This window comes from Anopheles marshallii, chromosome 2 (genome assembly GCF_943734725.1).
Source record: "Anopheles marshallii chromosome 2, idAnoMarsDA_429_01, whole genome shotgun sequence".
Classification (NCBI taxonomy): Eukaryota; Metazoa; Arthropoda; class Insecta; order Diptera; family Culicidae; genus Anopheles; species Anopheles marshallii.
In genome coordinates this window covers 31,893,170-31,913,852 of record NC_071326.1, presented here as the reverse complement: position 1 = coordinate 31,913,852, position 20,683 = coordinate 31,893,170, and the positions used below count along the sequence as shown (strand labels likewise).

General features: G+C 44.2%; 1 protein-coding gene across 1 annotated transcript in view; it reads left to right on the top strand.

Annotated features, from left to right (window-relative positions):
* Window positions 1-20,683, top strand: part of LOC128719214 (hemicentin-1) — a 41,864-nt gene that overhangs the window by 3,139 nt on the left and 18,042 nt on the right. Inside the window, exon 2 of the mRNA XM_053812837.1 lies at window positions 19,961-20,302. Within this exon, the coding sequence (XP_053668812.1) occupies window positions 19,961-20,302 (342 nt within the window). The remainder of the gene's footprint in view (window positions 1-19,960; window positions 20,303-20,683) is intronic.

Genomic DNA, 20,683 nt, shown 5'->3' with positions numbered 1-20,683 from the left:
GAAAATGTTTGATCTTACACCGGCAGATATATCACGGGAGTCGTGCTTTTTTTTCTGCACGACAGCAAGCGGACGATGGGCTTGCCTGGCCAAGGACATTCGGCTGGTGAGTTTTAAATATTTTATGTGCGTGCTTACTTCTTTTCGAATTTCATCAAACCCATTCTCGCGAGTGCTGTGAAGCATGTGAAGAAGGTAAATTATAAGTCTGGAAGTGCACTATAAACCGTGTTTGAGAGGAAAAAAAGCTTACAAGCTATGCACACACAGCCACTAATATAATGTTGGCAAAATATGAATTCTATACAACTGCTCGTACAACTCCCCGTATGTCCTTGCTGCCGTAAAAAACGCATAGTGTGCAACATCACCATAGCAACAATCGACCCAGGTGAAAGTTCATTTCCTGTGCTTTGTTACAGCGCTTGCTGGCACTTTTCTCATTACGTCCTGCTTTCCAGTGGAAATGAGTTTGCTCGCTGTTACACAGTGAAGTTGGTTAAAATTACTATTAATTAGTATTTATTTGTGTGTGTTTTTTTTTTTTCGCCAGCCTCTTTCTAGGAAATCTTACAACATCACCAACTCCCCGTTGCAGTGCTTCCTTAGTAATGTTGGGCAATGTTGCGCGACCAAATGTCAGCAACATTGTGATGCACATTTAGTCACCCGTGACTCGAATGATGGTCAACGTACGACACCAGCGCTGTAATCTCTTTCTCATTATGCCTTAAGCGTACTGCACGGTTAGCGCTATGATGCGAGTAACAATTTGAAGTAACTTTTACCAACAGCAAATGTCGCCGCCGTCCATGTTGCGTCCGTCTCCATCGCGTCCGTAGTGACATCAAAAGGGACGTTCTCTGACATGCATCCCGTGCTCGGGCGTCTGTTTGATTTGGACTTTTCGCTGTTTCTTGTACGGAAGTTTTGGGAACGCTGCATGTTGGGGAGGGTTTTTTTCCCTACCACGCTCTTGCTTGCGCTAGTTATGCTCCATGCGTTTGTTTGATCTTATGCGAGCGTGTGGTTTACGGACACAGCAGGAAGCTAACAGGGCAGCAGAAGGGGCAAACAAAGCCATAGTTTTCGATGCACTTCAACTATTGGCTTTATTTTTACGTACTCACGTAGTCCGGGACTCATTTGTGTGTTTCCCACCCGAGGTTCCCTGCACGTTCCGTTTCTCTCGCAACCTTAAAACCGAAATGCACACATGACTTTTTTCCTTTCTTTTGCTGCTGTTGCTGCTGACTCAGAGTGTACGCTAATGAGCTGTCAAATAGAGTAGTTTGACTTCAAAGCATGGCAACTTACGGTGGATGCACATGCTGTACGGTGGTAACGCTTGTGCTTTGCTTTCGACGATGTGAAGATAATTTGGTAACCGCAGCAGCTTTTTTTTTTTGTTGCTTTTGCTCTTGTGCCCAACTAACCCAGACGTGGCACACGGTACCGCAGGATGCATGCAGTGCGAAGGGTACTTGAAGCGTACACTAACTTCTAATTTAAATTCCAACACCAGTTAGGGAGTCCGCTCCCGATCACCCCGTCACGGTGTGGTTACAACCACACCCGATGCAACTGCACTGTGCCACGGTGCAGGTGTGGAAGCTGGGTAACGCTGGCTGGTGTGATAGCTCTCCGAAGCGGAGTTACGCCCAGGGTCACCGTTCCCGGCTGTGTTTGTATACAATTAGGGATTAATTTTCATACCCCATCGCATCGCACCATCGTACCTGGCTGGTCGTCCGTACGCACCCACGGAACCGAGCCGGGAGTTGAAGTGAAGTGAAAACTTTATTACACGAGCGTTGCCACGATCGTGCACCATTTTCCCGAACGCTTCCGGATGGAAAAGTTGCACCCTCGATCCGAACGTTCGTTTGTGCGTGGTATCGGGATTGTTTGTGTTTGTAAACAAACGCCCGCGATTTTACACTCGGTAGATGTGAGCTGAAGCGCAAGGAAAATTATGACCGGGTGGTGAGATTTACGTGCCGACAGGCATGTGGCCGACGGTTAGCGTCTGTCCGCTTCTGGATGGCATTGAGCGGTTTGCTAGACATGTCCGGGGTATTTACCAGAAAGGAAAATGCAGTTGAACCCTTAAGGGTGAGTTTAATTTTCCTACGCTATTTTCCATTGAAAGATTATACTTCATTGAGAGATTTTCCATCGATTTTTATTCCTGCTATTAACTTCAAAATTCACACAACTTGTCGATAGCCTTGATGGGAACTGCACATAATTTTGTAAACTGAGATATGCTATTCTTTATTGACAATACTTGGGGGAATTTTTTAGAACGAATATTGCATTTGGAGCCTTCAACAAAATAGGAGAATCTTACAGATGCTAAACCGAACGTAGATTGATCTGGATCATTTATACCTCTCGTATTGAAAATCTGCAAAATTAATTTACCAGCAGCCTGTTATTTTACTGACATCCATCAAATTGTGTTCAGTATAGTGTATAGTTACGGTGAAGTTGTTTGATTAATATCCCAATTTGAAAATTTCTACACCCTTGTTATTTCCTCTTTGTATCACACAAAACAAAAGTTCTCAGACGAAAATCTTAATTAGACACGATTAGATTAGAGATGAATAAGCCTTTATTTCTGTTAATAAATTTGTTCATATTTTTTAACATGGTTGGGGTGTGGTTGCCTTTCTTGCAACTTGAGGTGTTTGAGGTAAAAGTTGAACAGAAACGACATACGTCATATCTAATCTTGCTAACTTCCTAACTATTGTTAGTTTTCTTATGCCAGCAGACAGCTAATTGCATCGTAGTAATTCAAAATTATCAAAATACCGCTTTGTGCCATCCACCGAAATCCCTTGCTCGCACTAAATTCTCCTTAAAATGACAGGTGTATGTGATGATGTATTCCCTGTCATATCCACACAGACAGCCTTTATCCCACCGCTGCCACCGAAGAAAGACGATCGAGATGATCAATCATGGAGGCACTTTGGTCGTGGCTTACTAGCCGCGTGGCAATCCTTACCCTATCCGCCGTAACTGCACAATGACATCGCCCGCTGCACAACCGAACCAATATCCAATATCGATTGACTTTGTGGCGGGCCCGTGGTGGAAACGGGCGAAGAAACCACTCCTGCCGAGAGCCATTACTCATTTATCATCTTAAACCGTCAAGCTGAAAAGACGCTGCGGATTCAGTGCCGTAGCGTGCAGCCTTTCCCTGCGTACGGTGCGCCACAGCTTCCGGGAAGCAAAGCGGTTACCGAATCGAAGACGAAATGCGCTGACGTCTTGCGCTGGGTTTTGCGTCACCGGCAGCACCAGTACGGTTACGCTGTACCGAAAACACTGAAAGGACACAAAGAAAATAGCCAGGCAGATGAATAATATATCCTAATTCTCTTAACATGTTAATTGCAGACTGCATAATAAATCACCGTTTCGTTTTCCATTGTTTGCCAAACCCGTGCAGCGAGCGCTCCACAAGGCTGGCCGGTAAAAGGGCCAGAATGGTCGCGTATGGTTTTGGTGCCGCAGTAGCAGTCCTTTTGCATGCCGCCCGGCTGCTCCCGCTCCCGGACCGAACCACTCAACAATCAAGATTCGGTGCGGGGGCCGAACGTTGTTTCAATGAGAGAGAAATAAGAGTGTTAAAAGCTCCTGCCGTTAGGTGAACGACGGTATCAGACCCCGAAGGAAGTCGCTTCCCCATGAGCGATTCTTACGTCTTCTTCAAACGGAACACAACTTCACCGCAACGCCAGATTCTGTCCGAAACATCGTATGGCGCACAAAGTTTGCGTAAGCATTAGAGAGCATCCATCGGTCCGTTTCTATTTATCTAGTCAACGGCAATTTTGTTCAAGCATGAGCCGCAGTCTTTCGTCGTACGATAGGCGAACTTGAGCCTGGTAAGATGTACCGAGCTCACGCGCTTTCAAAAACCGCAGGCCCTAGCCCGGCAGTCCAGTCTTGCTCGCAAAAGGAAGGAAAGTGATTTGTTCGGTTACGGACTATGGCTCCTCTTAATTATGTTTACGTAGGTCTCTTTTCTTCCGGCCCGGGAACCGTGCATCGCAAAACCGCACACATTGGTACACATTGGCAGTATCATTGTTGTGCATACAATCAGGTCCCCGAATGGATGTATGTTGCTTTTGCGTTAGAGATTTCTCAAACCCACCGACCACACCCGCGCAACATCGCAAACGTTCTCCGTGTTGTCGTGCTGTTCTCGGGAAATCAATTTCAAGTCGGGAGACCGGGATTGTTGTCATTGCCGTTAGTGCTGCTCGGGATGGAGTTGTTTGACAAGGGTACGTGTCTGGCGTTTGCAACAACCCTCCAGCAGTGTGTGTGTGTGTATGTTAGTACGCTGTTCATTCTTTCGCATTTGGCAGGAAAAGCCCGTTTTCCGTCGAATTAAGCACCGCACCAACAGCAAAACAATACACAATTCGCCACACCGGGGAAGTGGGATTTCGGCTGATGCTTACGCCTTTTCTTACCGAAATCACCCCGTGGAAATGACACCCTTGAGTGAAGAATGCTGACGCAAAGTTTGCCTCCAGCCGTACACGACCGAATGCCGCATGCTCAGCTCACGCAACTAAAACTAGCTGAAGAACGAATTTGCCGTACGAAAGTGCTATCTGTTTTGGTGGGTGTTTTTTTTTTTTACCTTCTTTTCATCAACAAGACGACCGACTTTGGGGCAACTTTTTGACGTTTGAAATATTTATTCCGATTGTGCAATGCGAGCAGAAGCACTTGGAAACAATTTCACTTTTGTTCGTGGCCCTCGTTCGTTCGTCATCGGCGGGAAATGGCGAACGAAGTTCACGAGTTGGTGCTGAGCGCAGAAGTTAGTTAGTTTTGTCTCGATTGCAAATGACTTTCCTATGAGTTGTGCCATCCTCTGGCTTTCGCTTCGTTAGGGGCACTCTTGCTGTTTTGTAATATCCTTGCACTTCACCTTCACTATTTTTATCCCTTCTTAAATCCAATGTTCCTCCGTGGTTTAAGATGGTTCGGAGTCGGAAAAGTTCGCTCCAAACACAAAGTGCCCGGTGCACCTTTCTAATTCGTCCATTCAGTGGCACCCGGGATGAGGGTCTATCTGCAATAGGATTATTACAGGATTTATGTTTCACTCCAGCGCCCACTAGCGGGCCGCCCTGGTGGTCCTTCGCTTACCTTGCTTCAAGACGTTCCGTACCGGGGCGTCAGGCATGGATAAAAATTCATTATACGCGCGTACAGTACACTGGGCACTGGGAACGAAGTTGAAGCATTAACTTGCGACCACTTAAAACGGAGCGTGGGGAAGTGTAGTAAAGGACGGTAAAAACTTCTGTTCAGCTTTTGTCACTGCAAAGCACACCGTGGTCACTACTTTGTGGCCACGTCTTGATTTCGCCGTATTCCGGGCGTGTGCGGTTGAGTGATTTTTTACAACCCAACCTTAATGAAGAAGGCAAACCATAAATAAATTAGACTTTATTTCGTGCGCTATGAATGAGGAGTGATTTATGCTGCCGTTGACTTTCCGGCGCACCCGTACGCGGGCTCGGTAGGAAAAGAAATGCTGCTCCAGGAAAAGTGCCCCGGCGTATGGTTCCTGTACGGAAGCGGATTTGGTTAGAGACTGAGAATCAAGCAAAAAAAATGGTACTTAGAGAATACGTTCACAATAATTAAGCACATAAGGAAGTGTTAAGCGCCCTAGGTTGCCGACAAGGTTCATTTTGCAAGTATTCAGGAAATATTTGTTTAGATGAGGACAAGTGCACACTCAAAAACAGTTACCAAATGAAGAAAAAAATTGCGAATACGTCATCTACCGGAGCGTGATTAAAGATCAAGGTTAGTCAAAGACCAAAAGACAGGGTGGAAAGAACAAGCTACGTTCTGATCATTTTTTGTAACCGAACTGGTCATTTGTGTGGTATTGGGTGGCTTAGTATTCTACGAAATATTTTCTGCCTTTGTTTGAAGCAGCGAAACAATTATTTACCATTTACCTTATTCCTATTGAATGTTGAAGAATAACATGTCTTATGCTCTAAATTTGTTGCAAATGTCTTCTATAGGCAAATGGACGGAAAAACTTATAGTAGTTACATTGGGATAAATTTTCTTTAAAGTGAATTTCCGTTTCATTTTCTTTCAATAAAATGCGTCCAGACACAAAAAAGCATGAGCATTATCTGAACATGACTTTCCTATATACTATTAAAACTCAACTAAATAACAGTAATGATAAGTGTGAAATTGACTTCAAACTCTACCATTTCTGCAACAGAAATAAAATTAACGACTCTGAAACCTCCATAATTTGTTTTGTGATTTAGTAAAAGGTTCTATCGTAGATATAGTTACTTTGAACATTTTCTCAATATTAGTAAAACTAATCCTGAAGCAATACAGCCAATGGAAACTATTCACAAGAAACTAAACTAGGAACACTTTCCATCCTACCTCAGACTAAGCTTTAACGGAGAAAATTCAAGTACGGATTAATGTACAAGCTACTGGAGTGATTTATGGGAAGCCATAACATACTTCTTTAAACGAAGTTTCTTAGGAAGTTCTTTCATCAAGTGGATTTTGTTAAGCGCTAAATGGAAAACCATATTTGAAATTCATTTCTAGTGAAATTCTCCCATCAGACTATTTCCTAGCCATAGGTAATTGTGGCTTACTGTTCCATTAAATATCAGACATCGTGAAAAGATTTTATTTTTCAAAGAAATTGTATACCGAAGAGATAAAACATTTTTTTTATGAAATTACAAGAAAAAGATGTCCCTTTACACATTGCAATTCAGGCTATTACAGCCGCAAATTCGCTTTCTGCGAAAAGGACGAACATGAATACCATCTTTGGATGTGACAATAGCAAATAGTAGTAGGCTGTGGAAAAAAAGAAAACTGGATTTTTTTCCTCAGGAAACATGATCTAATTTTGAGGTAAGTTAATGGCAAGAACTAGATGAAAAGAAGGAACTGGAAACGGTTGCATCACACTTGCACACAAACGAATAAAAATCTACGAACAAAAGCACCAAATATTTACGATCATAATTAACAAGTGTCACCGAAAGTAACGCTCAATGTGTAAGTGTTTTCATCTTGTTCATTCCACTCTGCAACATTTGTGTCACATGTACGCGTCCTGCATAATGGTTAAATAAAGCAACCCACCTGCATCTACCAAACACTGCACTTGCGCTAGACAGCGAGCTAATTGGACACTGTTTATGAAGAAGTATATGTGCCTTATCACCGGCTTAACAACTCCTCACTCCGCCCGCCCCTAAGCAACACATCCCATGTCCTGTGCGCGATAAAGCATTTGCTGGCAGCAACCATCCGATTCCGGAGCAGGCGAAAACTTTGGTCCGAGGATTACCGTGGATGAGTTACAGTAAACGGGATCGCACACACGTCGTGCCGTGTGGATGTTGCTTTACCTCGCGACAACATTATAACTTCAGCGCACAAATAAATCCCTCCGTGTAATCGAGCCACCCATCACAATGCACCTCCCTCCCCACAACCCACATTAACGATGCTGCGTAAAACGGCCAACCAGTTCGGTCTGTCAGTTCGCAAACATAAAACAGAAGCTTGCGGTCTAACCGTACCACGCGCCTCCAAAGCATCTGGTAAGAGTTTTTGTCATTTTATCACCAACGCCCAGTGGGCTCATCTTTTGCCATCATCCACAGAATGTCGTTCGGTTTCGTTCTGGGTTTTTTTCCCTGACTTCGTCTCTCTCACACACTCTCACACACACATGACGAAATGGGCGAATGTGAGGATACGTTCCGGTGTCTTTCCGGCCACGGGATCCATTTGCCACACATTTGGCTTCGTAGTTTTGCTTGCGGGCTCCTTTTGTGAGGGCTTCACCAAATGAAGCGTAAAAACAGAAGAAATGCCATAAAACCAGCACGCGCTTCAGGGTGTGTTTTTTTTTTGTTATCGGGAGGCTCGAGACCACCGAGCCCGGATCTTACATTTCAACCATCAGCGCCACCACAAACGGTCGCCGGTTCGGTTGGCCGTGGTTCGGCAACGGAAAGGTGTCGACAGGCGTGTGCACTTTCAGTGAAAAACGTCTCCGTACTCCCAGCAGACCCGTAACAGCGTATCGTCAAACCGGAAAATGTTGTAACACACGTTGCGCAATAAATAATAAGGAGAGCGGGAAAATAAAAACAGATAAGCACTGCCACACATCGTCCCTGTACGTTAGTGTGTCATCGGGTTCGTACAACGGTTAGTGTGACCAAGGAATCGTACCACAATCGTGATCCGTTGGACTCTTGGTAGGACTCCGCAATCGCTTACTAGGGATTCGAAATATCTGAACGTATCCTTACAAGCACCATTTGGCTTGCCGGGCTGATTGACGCTAGTATCGCTGATGCCGCACGCCGGTCGGTTCGGTTCTCGTGTTGGCAGTCCTGTACCGCTGTAAGGATTGCGTGGTCGGTGTGCTGTTGAGACTACAAAAGTGTAATTACTTATCGCGATGGTCGCATCTTAATTTATGCAACATTAATTAGCATACGGCTCGTGGCCTCCCGTTCCCGTTCCTCACACACTGCGTCCACGTTCACTGCGAGCCATGGCACACGAAGGGTATAAACTAGCGAGCCAGTGGCACCAGTCCCACCGCTAACGGCTAACGAATCTTCCAATTCTGGTGAAAGATTTTATTGGCCTGCAAACAAACTCCATGCCATGGCGGGCCTAGTCGAGCCGGTGGGCCTAGCATCTGATAAGACACGACTTAATTGATGGCCATGAAACGGAGGTTTGCTGTGATGTACTGTTTTGGGAGTATTTTCCATTTATTTCGCTCACCTCTTCTTCACCTTCTTAGACTGCTGTACGGCCATGTACGGAGGAAATGTTAAACCAGTTCGTTTTTTCCAGATAGCGCTTAATGTTGTACCATTCCGGTGTTGGTAATGGGGAGAAGGTGAAATTGTTTTAGACCGTTTTCTAATTGTTTACTGCCGTGGCGCTTGTTGCCGTCGATGCCGAAACGGGGTAAATTTTAGCGTGCAGTTGCTTAAATTGGTCGATTTTTAACATTAAAAAAGCGAATAAAATCGCAAACCTAATTGCAAAGTGTAATACCTTCTTACACTGATATTAATTATTGTGAAGCATAACTTGCTGCCAAAAAAAAATCATCTTTGTTGTGGAGTATCTGCTCCTTCGCAGCGCTATAACTACAGAGGTCTACCAAATAAGCGTAAAATGCGAGAGTTCGGGTATAGGTTTAAAGTTTGATGAAATGTATTTTCCAAAAACTTACTTAAAGGCTAAATTTTATGGGCGGAAAGTTTGAAAAGGAACGGAGGAACTAGGAAATCTACTGCAGGCATTCTCCCCAAGGTGCAATATGATGAGGGCACCTTGTAGATGCTAAAACCCAGACAGTTTTATTACTAAGTATCAAAATTGTATAGGCATGAAATGTTCTCTTAGCTGGACCATCAGAGGCCCAATACAAGAAATTCAATATCGTTTAATTATCCTTCAATATTAGGGATCCTTGAATCAAAACATCAAAATCGAATGATGAATCTCATGAAGTTTAACAAAAAAGATAAAAATTTGTTCGTAAATCATGTAAATGATTTATTTCCAAAGTTTTCATAATCATAACACTCGTACAGGTGAGATGGATTATTAAAACCTCAATTTTAGACAATCATGGCTTCGTCTAATATGCCGAACTTTCATGAACCTCTTCGTGCTTTCCTTACAAGAGGATCTTGGTTATTTTGCAGGTCGTTTAGCCATGAAGAAATAGAACAAGATGAAGGATATTTGTAATCCTACATCTCTGATATAAGCTAAAACAGACAGTTAAAAATTACAGTAAAGTGAACCATTGAAAAGGGCTTCATTTTCTTCGAGCATTTGATAAGCTCTTGCACTTCGCTGAATTTTAAACTAGAGAAACTAAAATAATTCCACTTAATTGATAGATAACTTATTCACTTATTATACATCTTGTCTACTACTAAGCAATTGTATTGCTTATAGCAATTGTAATTGTGCAATTGGCAATTTCATTACTTTTTTGTTCGCTTTAAAGTTCCAGTTGAACATGTTAGTTTACATTTTTACTTCATTTTGTATCGAGTTATCAGATATGTTGCCCTAATCGCCACCTATGACAGAACATTGTGATTTAATCATCTCATTAATGGCTGAGAGTGTATTGTCCACAATACTTATCACCCGTAGACCAATATTTCATGACAAAATATTACTCTTAGAATTAAAAATAACAATAACAAGCTATAAAAAACGACAACGAAACTGTTGCTCATTTATCTGATCGCGGCGGTGAAAATTCTATTCACGATACCGTTCCTTCGCGTTCTTATCATCCCGCTCCAATCGCTCTCGTCTTCTTGCGTCAACTTTTCACGCGAAACAATCTTTACGCTAAATTCGTTTGCTTCACCGACAACGGCCGGAAAAGCGAAAGCAAAGCAAGACCATTCGCCTCGGAAATGCCGTTGGGTGAAAAACTACAACAACAAAAAAAACACGTTGCCCCAGAACCCAGATCCAGAAACGAGACCGACCCGAATCCTGGGTGTCTTGTAATGAAAAATTCCTAATTGTAAACACGGTAAACAAGCAGCACGCTTAACAGCGACGCAGAAAGAAGGAAGGACGTAAATACACACACCTTCCACCAACTCTGGGTCCTGTCCGCCTAAGAAGTACGGAACCCACCCGCACCGGGTAACTTCTTTCTCCAAGGGGTTTGCCATCCTTGGGTTGGGTGGTGCCAAGCGAATGAGAAAAATCTTATCTCTCTATAAATTGCTATAATGGATTTTATTAATCATCTTCATGAGCTATTACGTGCCAGGGGTTCATCCGGACCGGGGGCAGTGCAAGATCCCGAGACCGGAAGTGTGCACCAAGGAAGCGCCCGTGCCCGGAAATATGACGGAATGTGACGGGTGAAAAACGGTGGCGCAAAAGCAACAAAAAAAAAAGTCCGAAATGAAACAAAACACACCGGCCCGAACCTGCCACTGGGTCCTACTTATGCGCGCGTGAACTGTGGTGATCGGTGTAGATGGAGCGCGGGTTAAAATAAACTTCCGGTGAATTTTTGCTTAACGTCAGCCGAACACATTCCGGTTTTGCGGGCCCCGGGTACATGACTTTTATTCATGTCGACGTGTTGAGGTGAGCTGCTTCTTTTTTTTCCACCATGGCCATGTCTTTTTTTTTCAACCTTTTCCATTCCGACCACCGCAAGCGCTCTATACCTTCCGTTGCCTTTTGCTCGTTGTCGCCCCGAACTGAACCTTTGCAGGCTGCCCAATACTATGCTAACACGCTGTACTGAATGTGTGTTTGTGTGCCTTTGCGTGTGTGTGTGTGAATGTGGTCTCATTTTTGCGGCGAAACCATCAAGAGCCCTCTGGGTTAGCGTCGTTGTCGTTTTACGGAAAATTAAAAGCGCCTAGAAAAGTGGGACATTTTCCGAAATGTTGGGTGGCCCTACGGTTGGGTTGGGTGCCACCACCACCGAAAGGGGCGATGGAACGAGTTCCGGCCGAGTATAACAACACAACTAAAGTTTAGCAGCAGTTTCGTGTGCCGTTTTTTGTGAAAGCTTTTTAAGCGTTTCCCCACCCACAACGTTGCAACGCTCCGCAACAAATCCCCGATAGCAGAGTTGTTGGCCACCCGGCCCGTGTCTTGGAACGTGGTGCCTCGGGATACTGAAGCCATGCAGCTTTTTTTTCTCGTTTGTTTCTTTTTTTTCGGTCGATTCCCGTTCCCTTGTTGCAAAGGAGCAACACGCTCCACATTTATTCTTTGGATGCTTATCGTGCACGGTAACCTGGTTCCCTTGGCTTCACGGTTTCTTGCACCGGCAGAGTGTTTTGTGTTTGGCATTCGCTCTCATCCATTTCCTGGGTCGTGGGGGAGCTACAGGGATGGTACAGAAATCATGAATACCGGCGCACAACAATCCCGGTTGGCCGGTGGAGCTGCCAGCTAGAAACTACCAGACGACGTCAACGATGACTAGATTGTTCGCCAGAGATTATGCTTCGGTCCCAAAGTCCGGACACGGCGTTCCCCTAGCACAGCAAGAGGATGGCAGACTCATTTCATGGTGGAGATGGCGCTGGGGTGGGGCAATACCATCCAACCCCACTTGCAGCAATGCAGGGTGGCATTGGACCGGAGCGTCCGATTAATTATTCAAAAGCTCAAATTCATACCATCAGTTCGTGGAGGACAGTTTTCCAGTGCAACAGTGGGTACGGGTGGCGGAAAAGCAATGGTGGCGGAGGAAATTCCCGGCTCGGACTGGTTTAACCAGCAGCTTTTGCGATGAATGGCTGAACGGGTCGTTGCACGGCGGGGATATTTAAGGGCGGAAGTTGTGCTTCGGGAATCCCACCGTACGCCTGGACTGTGAATTGAATGTAAATGCTGCCCTCCCCTCCGCGGTACCGATGCTGTCCCACCCCCACCACAACGAGTGGGGTCGGAAAAGGATCAGTTGCAACCAGCAATGCAACCGGCGGGGCCTGATGCGGAGCTGATTTTTACTTTTTTGCTGTAAGTGGACTGGGTCAAAAACATGAAATGACCACCAGTTAAGCCGAAGCTGCTGAGCACTGTTTAAAATTTCGCATTGCTTTCTGGTTTTGTGTCGCTATTAACCTACGGTTGTACTGTTTACCTTTTTTTATTGCCATTGCAAAGCAGCACGGTTTCATGGGGAAGAGAGGTTTCAAATATATAGTCGAGTGAGCCTCAGCCTTTGATAACCATAACATTTGTCATCAGCGTAAGATAGAAGATGATCGTCTATAGATGTGGTTGTATTTGATGGATTTGAAAATGCAAAAACAGTCCTATTTCATTGCATTTTCATTACTTTTAACGTCATTTTCAAGAGATGAATGAAAAATGAAGTGTGTTTTGGCAACTAAAGTAGCCATTGCATCAAAAAGCTTTGAAGCATGAAGAGAATTCAGCGATTTTTTAAAGTATTGGTTCATTAAAAAGAGTTAATAACGTTTATACAATTCTAAAGGATAGACTTTTTTTTAGCTTTATCGGCACATTAACCAGGTCTGTTATTTCTGGAACTCTTTGACTTTATTTATCCTTACGCTGCACACGAGTGATTGTTTTGGGATGAGGTGTTGAACCGGTCCTGTCGTGTCACGATCAAACACAATTAAATACTCTCGATCTATCGTTAGTTTCTTTCTTTAACTTTATAGTATATAGTTTCTTTAACTTTATGTTCCTCGATTTTACAAGTGCGAGGGTTAAAAAAAATTACTATTTTTCGTTTCGCAGGAATGAACACACTTTTTAGTTCGTCCTCGATATATTGGAACTTTTCTTTTAACGCACTTACATGTTAAGTGGACATTCATCATGACATCGAGCCATAGGTGAAATGGAGTAAATATTCTCAACGCTCCACGATTTGAGACAGTTTTGACATGATTGTGTGCCCACGCATCATTTATTTTCGGAAAAAAGAAAATATTGTAAAATTTGTTTGATTAGTATACATTTTTCATAACATAAAATTTTACTTTCTTAATTTTCATTTTAGTATTTCAAATTTTACTTACTACTTCAAAGTAGCTTGTCATTCTATTTAGCAGCTTGATATCAAATTTTGGTACCACGAATTTGAAGCTTTCCAATCATGGCCATTCAATGGGGGGATGAAATAGATCAAAAACGGTTTGTGTGAAGAAGCACAAACCATTAAAGTATTTTATTGATACTTTATTACTTCGTATCTAGCACTAGAACTTTGCGTGCTACACTCAAAAAACAACCCGGCCGTAACCTAATATGTCGTTCTGGAAGGGCTTTATTGAAATGAAATTGGCGCACATCTTCAACCATGGCGAAAAGGATCACATTCTCGGCGCTACAAACGTATTTCCTACGCTTGTTATTCAATATCCACAGAGCTAATACTGCCGGCAGTGGCAGTGCATGCTGTGCAGGGGGCGGAAACTCCCTATTGCGGAGATTTTCAAATTGTCGCCATCTTGAGAACGTGAGTCAGCTGGTGTACGCTGACGTCAAGAACGATGGTGATTTTTTTTTTTCGGCGAAGAAACCGCACAACAGCACACACATACAAGCACACATGCACGCTCAAACCACCGGTCTGGTCTTTTTTTACCAGTTCTACACTTCGACTACATCCGATCGATCCGGTCGCAACAAAACCGGCAAAGTAGCAAAAGTGTTCCGTTTCGAAACCGGAAAAACCACACGGAGCGTGTTTTGTGGCGAGCAGAACTTAGCTGCTACTACCAAGGAACGATTGGCAATACGTTCTTGCTGTAGTGAACTGCTTTCGTTAGCCACTTTCGGATGTCGGTCAGAGCGCATACGATGCAGCCGTCGTCTGTTCCTTCACCTGGCTTCCGACCCCTCACCGTTCCGTTCCTGAACCATTTTACCCGCTGCTGTTAGTACTTCAGTATCGTGAAGTACACCCAACGACCTTCCACTCGGCCAGACATTGGTCCGGCCAATCATACACCGTCTCGTTTTGGTGGATCGGAGGGAAAACCTTGCGCACAGGATATCGATAAAGTGTGCTGCAAAGCGGTGCAACACTAGCATAAACACATACACACACAGATACATACACTAGCGCAAAAGTGCCAACAAGCGCTGCCCGGCGTCACCTTCATCCTCAGATCAGCGTGATTTTCATGTAGTCTCGCTCGCTTGCTCTTACTATAAAGCGGGATTGGAAGGTTATGTGCTCGCACGATCAATAAATTTTAGCACTATTTCCAACCTCTTTACCCTGCCGAAGTGGTCAACATTTCGGCAGGGTTGTTTTTCTGTGCGGTTCGTTAAACCGAAGCTGAGCTGTTCACTAAAGCTCAAACACACCGGTAACACTCATACACACACATACACCTAGATGGATAGGGACGAGCGTTCACGATCAAAATCAAACCGTTGAATAAGGAAAAGTTTTTCTCGCACAATTGGATATAACCCTGGTTTCGGGAGGGCTCTGAACAGGGGCTCAAGGAAAGACAAACGCCTAGAGATACAGGCAGAATGGTGCTAACTTTTGCGAGACAGGCACGTCGGACGGTGGGAGATGGGGAAGTCTATCAGATAAGAAAGGAAAATTTGCGACACACTTGCCCACCCCCGTTGCTGCTTCTGCATCCTGAAAAGCCGCACAAAGAAGATATTGACCGAGTTTCAATTCAGCTGCGGCGGTTAGCCAGTTCGGAAGGGTCGTCGAATGGCGCTTGGGTTTAATGTGGAGTCTATTTTAGAATTCGCTCGCCTCCCCAACCGCGTGGCTGATTGTGAGTGGGGAAAATGTGCGGGCTGACGTACAACTTCAACGTCCCCACCAAGATCCCGCAGATCACGGATCGGTCAATGGATTAAATTTGATAAAGGTTAAGACATTTGCCGACTGGTCGGGTAAATCGATCCGGTGCTGTTTGGCACCGTTTACCGGGGCCGGGAAAATAGAAAGATGCCGTTGAATATTTGATCGTTCGAGTGAGGGCATGAGCGGTTTTAATATTTGACACTTTCGACCAAAAAACCGCAATGATAGGGCTGTGAATTAATCATGCAACCGACACGAATGCGCCAATGTGAAAGAATGCATGACAGGAACAAAAAAAAACGGATATGTCTGGACAAGCCTTTGGGTTTTTCTGACACATTTCCTTATGTGCCTTTGACCCATTTTACCTACTCGTGGCAGGGTTTTTCAATAATTCCTCGGGCACGCAGCAGTTGTATCCGGGAACTGGCGATTCAGGGGGAATCGGCTGCCAGACTCCAGTAGGGTAAAATTAATGACGATTCGAAATCAATCGATTCATTTCGAAAACCTACCAATTCAATCATCAATCCAACACACCGGAGCCCACCCAGAATTTAGTCCTATCGAACTTGGGGTGGGCTAGGTTTTGATTTATGGCGGACCGTACGGCAAGGGTTGCACGAGCCCTAACGGGGATAGATGGAAAGTAAAACTCCGATTCCGTTAATTAATCGACTTGGTACGGTATTGCAAAACCCGAAAGAAGCCTCTCTTCGCACGAAGGTCACATTTCCGTTGCGATGTCGATGGTGGGGTTTTTTTTTTTATTAATTCTCCGAACACGGAAAGGTGAAGGAGCGAGCCCTATAATCAGGTTCAGCGGTTCTTTCACGCCACGTCGTGGGTTCACGTTTGTTTTTGATTTCCTTTCCATCAGCATTTATTTTTTTTTAATTCTTCAAAACCTTTGTTGTTGTTGGCTGCCTTGTGCCCGAAAGATCCGACACCCGGAACGGTCAGGGTTCGGCTGTCGGCAATTAAAATTGTTCCGGCATGTTCTCATTCCCCCCATCTTCCGTTTCTGTGCGTTGGTCGCATTCCGGGAAGCGAGCCTTTGCCCTGGCTCCGGTCGGCCCTCGGCTTTGCCACTGGGTGGCACGGAAGTGGCAAACAAACACCGGTGAAACGCCGAAAAGGTGGTTCACGTTACCGGCTGCGTTTCATTTTTTTTTAGTTTTTTGATTATTATTTTGTTTTTCATGGTCACGTTCGTCTGTACCTTGTGGGGCGGTGTTACGCCCACGGAGAGGGCACGCTGTAAATATTGATTAACAACCCCGGGCTTGGTATAATTGGAATGTAAGACTTACGAACCAAATCAAACGGACAAGCACCAAACCGCGTGTCAAATGGAAGCTTTCCTGTGGCAAATTTTCCTTTTCACCTGAAAAGCTATTCTTTTGGGGGGTCTTGCGTTAAAATCAAACTAATTGGTATTGTATTCACGACATACTGGCAACAAATCTCGAATCGGAATGGTTGTTAGCAAAGTACGATAAAACCTCCAAATATTAGGGTCTGGTTTTGGTTTGTAGTACAACTTTTTCTTCGTCGATACAATATAATATGATCGCAGTCACTCTTTCCAATTCGCATCTTAAAGCAGGATGGCTTTAAAAAAAAAACATCCTTTGCGCCAATAGCACGGTGTACAGTGTAATGAAACTCGACCAGCAAGCGATTGTCGGCGAAACTTTTTCGAGAGCAAAAATCGAAGAAAGTTTAAGCGACCTTTAGTACATGCCACCACCCGTAGCTTTCGGTAGACATCTTCACAAGCAAATAGCGTGCCCGAGCGTACAAACGAGCATCACACCACTGCAACCCCCCTCAAGGAAAAAAAACACCCCCTGGCCAAGCAAATGGAAACCCTCTTTACTTCGCCGGTGCGATGTTATCCGAAGGGTTTACCGGTATCGCCAAAGCACCATGGGCTTTCGGGAGGTTTAATTGCATTAAAGCTGGCACAACGGTGCAGGCAAATGTTTGTACCTTGTTGGTGGTTCAGCAACTGGAATTTTCTTCAAACGAGCTTCAAAGGTTTAAGTTTGTGATTGGGTTTTGTTTTGTTTTTGGTCGCACTATATAACACACTCCCTGTTTTATTTAAAGTTAACATCATTTTTGAGCATTTACGCGTGAATGTGTTTTTATACTTTGAGCTTTTATTGACCAACAATGCATATACTCTAATTCTAACAATTTAAGTGTGTTGTACAAGGATATTACAATAGGTTAAGGATAAACAATTTGTTGTAAAATAAGGCCAAATACAAAGAGAAAAAGCTTGCAGACGACGAGAGTACGGGGAAGTCACCAAACTGCAATAAATCAATAATAAATATATTGAAACTTTGCTTTGCGATGATAATTGTTATACTACATCTCAATCTATAAAATTCTAAACCTAACACGTCGGTCTTCACACCACAGGACCGAGGCAAAATCCGTAGTAAAAAAAAGTCGATACGGCTTGACTTTTCTAACGAATAAAATCCTATCAATGGAATTTCAATGTTTCAGCGGTTAAGTTAAAAAAAAAAAGATTTTTATTGCCATATTAAAGTTGCTTTGGAGCACAATATGTAAATGAATTTATCGATTTTTCAAGCATGTCAAGATTACCTAATACGGTTGAAAGTAGTTTGCACGAAATGATAAACCTCGGGAATACTTTGCACTTTCTTCTTTCTTCATTTTCGCCCCACGAAGATTTCAATCAACTTTCTCGCTCTATTAACATCAAATTCACTGATATTTCAAGAAAACAGCATTTACAAAGCTAAAATAATATGAATGCAAAAGAAAGTCGAAACCCGAACGACTTTTTCGTATTGTAGCTCGCCGTGAACGGGCAAAAAGTTCCCATACACGTTTCCAGTTATTGGCGAAAGTACTGCAAGTGCAGTTATTAGCGAAAGTACTGTTAATTAGTCTACAAGGATGAAGATTAAATTCTCATCTGAGCAATTTTATAGCAGACATTTTGAATATTCACTTAGCTCAATGTTAATAAACCTACCAAAACTCTATCGTTTTAATGAACACCAATAGTATGTATAACGTAACACTGTGTTTATTTGACACTGTTTGTGCACGTGATACGTTGCGCCTGATTTAGTTCAGTGATTTTCCGACTTCCCTTCCGTGCATTGGAATCAGGCAGCATTGGAATGATAACGAATGAAAAAAAAAGATGTTGTAGACAAGCATAAAGTAAAAGGTACAGGGATAGCAAAAATGTCAGTGATAAATAAATAAACAAACCCTTTCTCCCAGCGCACCATTGCTATACGGTTCAGTGGCGTTCGGGGTTTCCTCGTTTTAGCTCTCCGTCCAGGTGGCACAGGTGGTATTTATGAATTGATGATGGTCGTTTTTTACATCTACGACCACCATGTGCAGGCAAGTTGGCAAGTTGACCGGGACGTGAGTGAGTGAGTAAAGTATCTAACAACGACAACGAGCGCTATAACAATAACAATGAAGTGTAATAAAATAAAGTTCAAACGGTGGAACGTAATGTGATGTGTATGCCGTAAGTGGGGACCGTGCCAGGTAGCACACATACACACGCTTTCATCCACCCGCACATCGTTGGCAACGGAAATTAGTCAACCAAATGAGTGCCTCTTGAGAGCGAATGCATGGCCCCACCGGCTGCGCCGTGGTTGGATAAAATTCGTTTCATGTGCCGGGATTTTCCATCGAGATCACGGTGCACGGTTTGAAGTGGTCCCATCCTTGCCGGTCGGGCACCGGGCCTTACCAATCATCAACGGCTGAAGTGTGTTCGCTACGGGGTCGCCCAGCATGCTACATACCTTGCTTTGACTGATGTTAGCTTACGGCTTATCGATGCGGAATGGGATTATGCTTTGGGTCGGCATTTCTGTGCTCCTGCCCTTGCCTAACCTATCCGAGGCGGATTGTGTCCGGTTACCCCGGGACCGTCGAGTTTTGTGCTGCCCGGCACTAGATTGCCGCAAAGCCAAAGCATCCGTGCACGCTTGTCCTGCTGGTATAGGGATACGGGGGGTTTGGGTTTTGGGACAGGCCATAAACGTCAGTGAGGTTCGCGTCCTTTTAATGGTGCGCCCGGTATCCGGTTCACCTGTGCTGCTTTGCCGGTGCTGATGGGTCAGTGGTGTACCACGTCCCAGACTACCCGACATCGTAAATAAATGAGCGATTTCAAAGGATAAATTCAACGGGCAGAGAATTAAAGTTATTGACGTAGTGGTGATAAGCTGACCGGGGATTTGCTAGAGAATATGTTGATCGATTCAAACCGTCCAAAATAGAACATGACGTAAATGAGATTATTTTGATAGGCTCGGATAAATTTTACCATCACATTGTCAGCCGGATCGGCAGTGGATCCGTGGCGGGATGGTGCTACTAATTAAGATATTGCTTTTATCGACGACAAAGTAAATACGGCCCCTGGCATCCGTTACGTTGTACAGCACTTTAATGTTCTGGGTTTTTATCTCTTTTTCCCATTCCCTACACTTCCAGTTCCCATCACAACGGTCAGCGGAGTGTTGGGCAAACAGGCCAGCCTACCGTGCGACATCACGCCACTCGAGCGGGACGATGCCGTGTACATGGTGCTGTGGTTCAAGGAGGACGACAACGAACCACTCTACAACTTTGACGTGCGGGGACGCCAGGTAGCCCAGGCACGGCTCTCCTCGTCGGACAAGTACTTCGGCAAGCGGGCCTTTTTCCGCGCAACGACACATCCGGCCCAGCTGCTGGTGGACGAGATTAAACTTTCCGACGAAGGGATGTACCGGTGTCGCGTTGACTTTCGCAACTCGCCCACGCGAAATCTGAAAATAAACTTCACTGTGATAGGTAAGCAACCGGGCGCCTCCATCGGCATGTTCGTGCCAGGGCTGTTTGGGAAACTGCGAATGACAACGCATGCGTTTCGAACAGGGTTGATTCGAATAGTTGTTTCATGGCTAACACAATCTGTATGATATGGAATATACTGATATTGTAAAGATGATTGAGTCCTAACTCTAATTATTAATGACTTTATTATTAGCGTACATGAGCTATTATTCATTTTTTACTCTTCATAAATTCCTTTTGAATATTAAATCCTTAACTGGATTGATGCAAAACTTAAATTTACTTACACATCTGGTCAATGCCACAATAGCACTTCAATAATAAATGAATTCTTCCCTGAACGTTCGAAGCCCCACAGAAAAATAAAAAAATGACGGA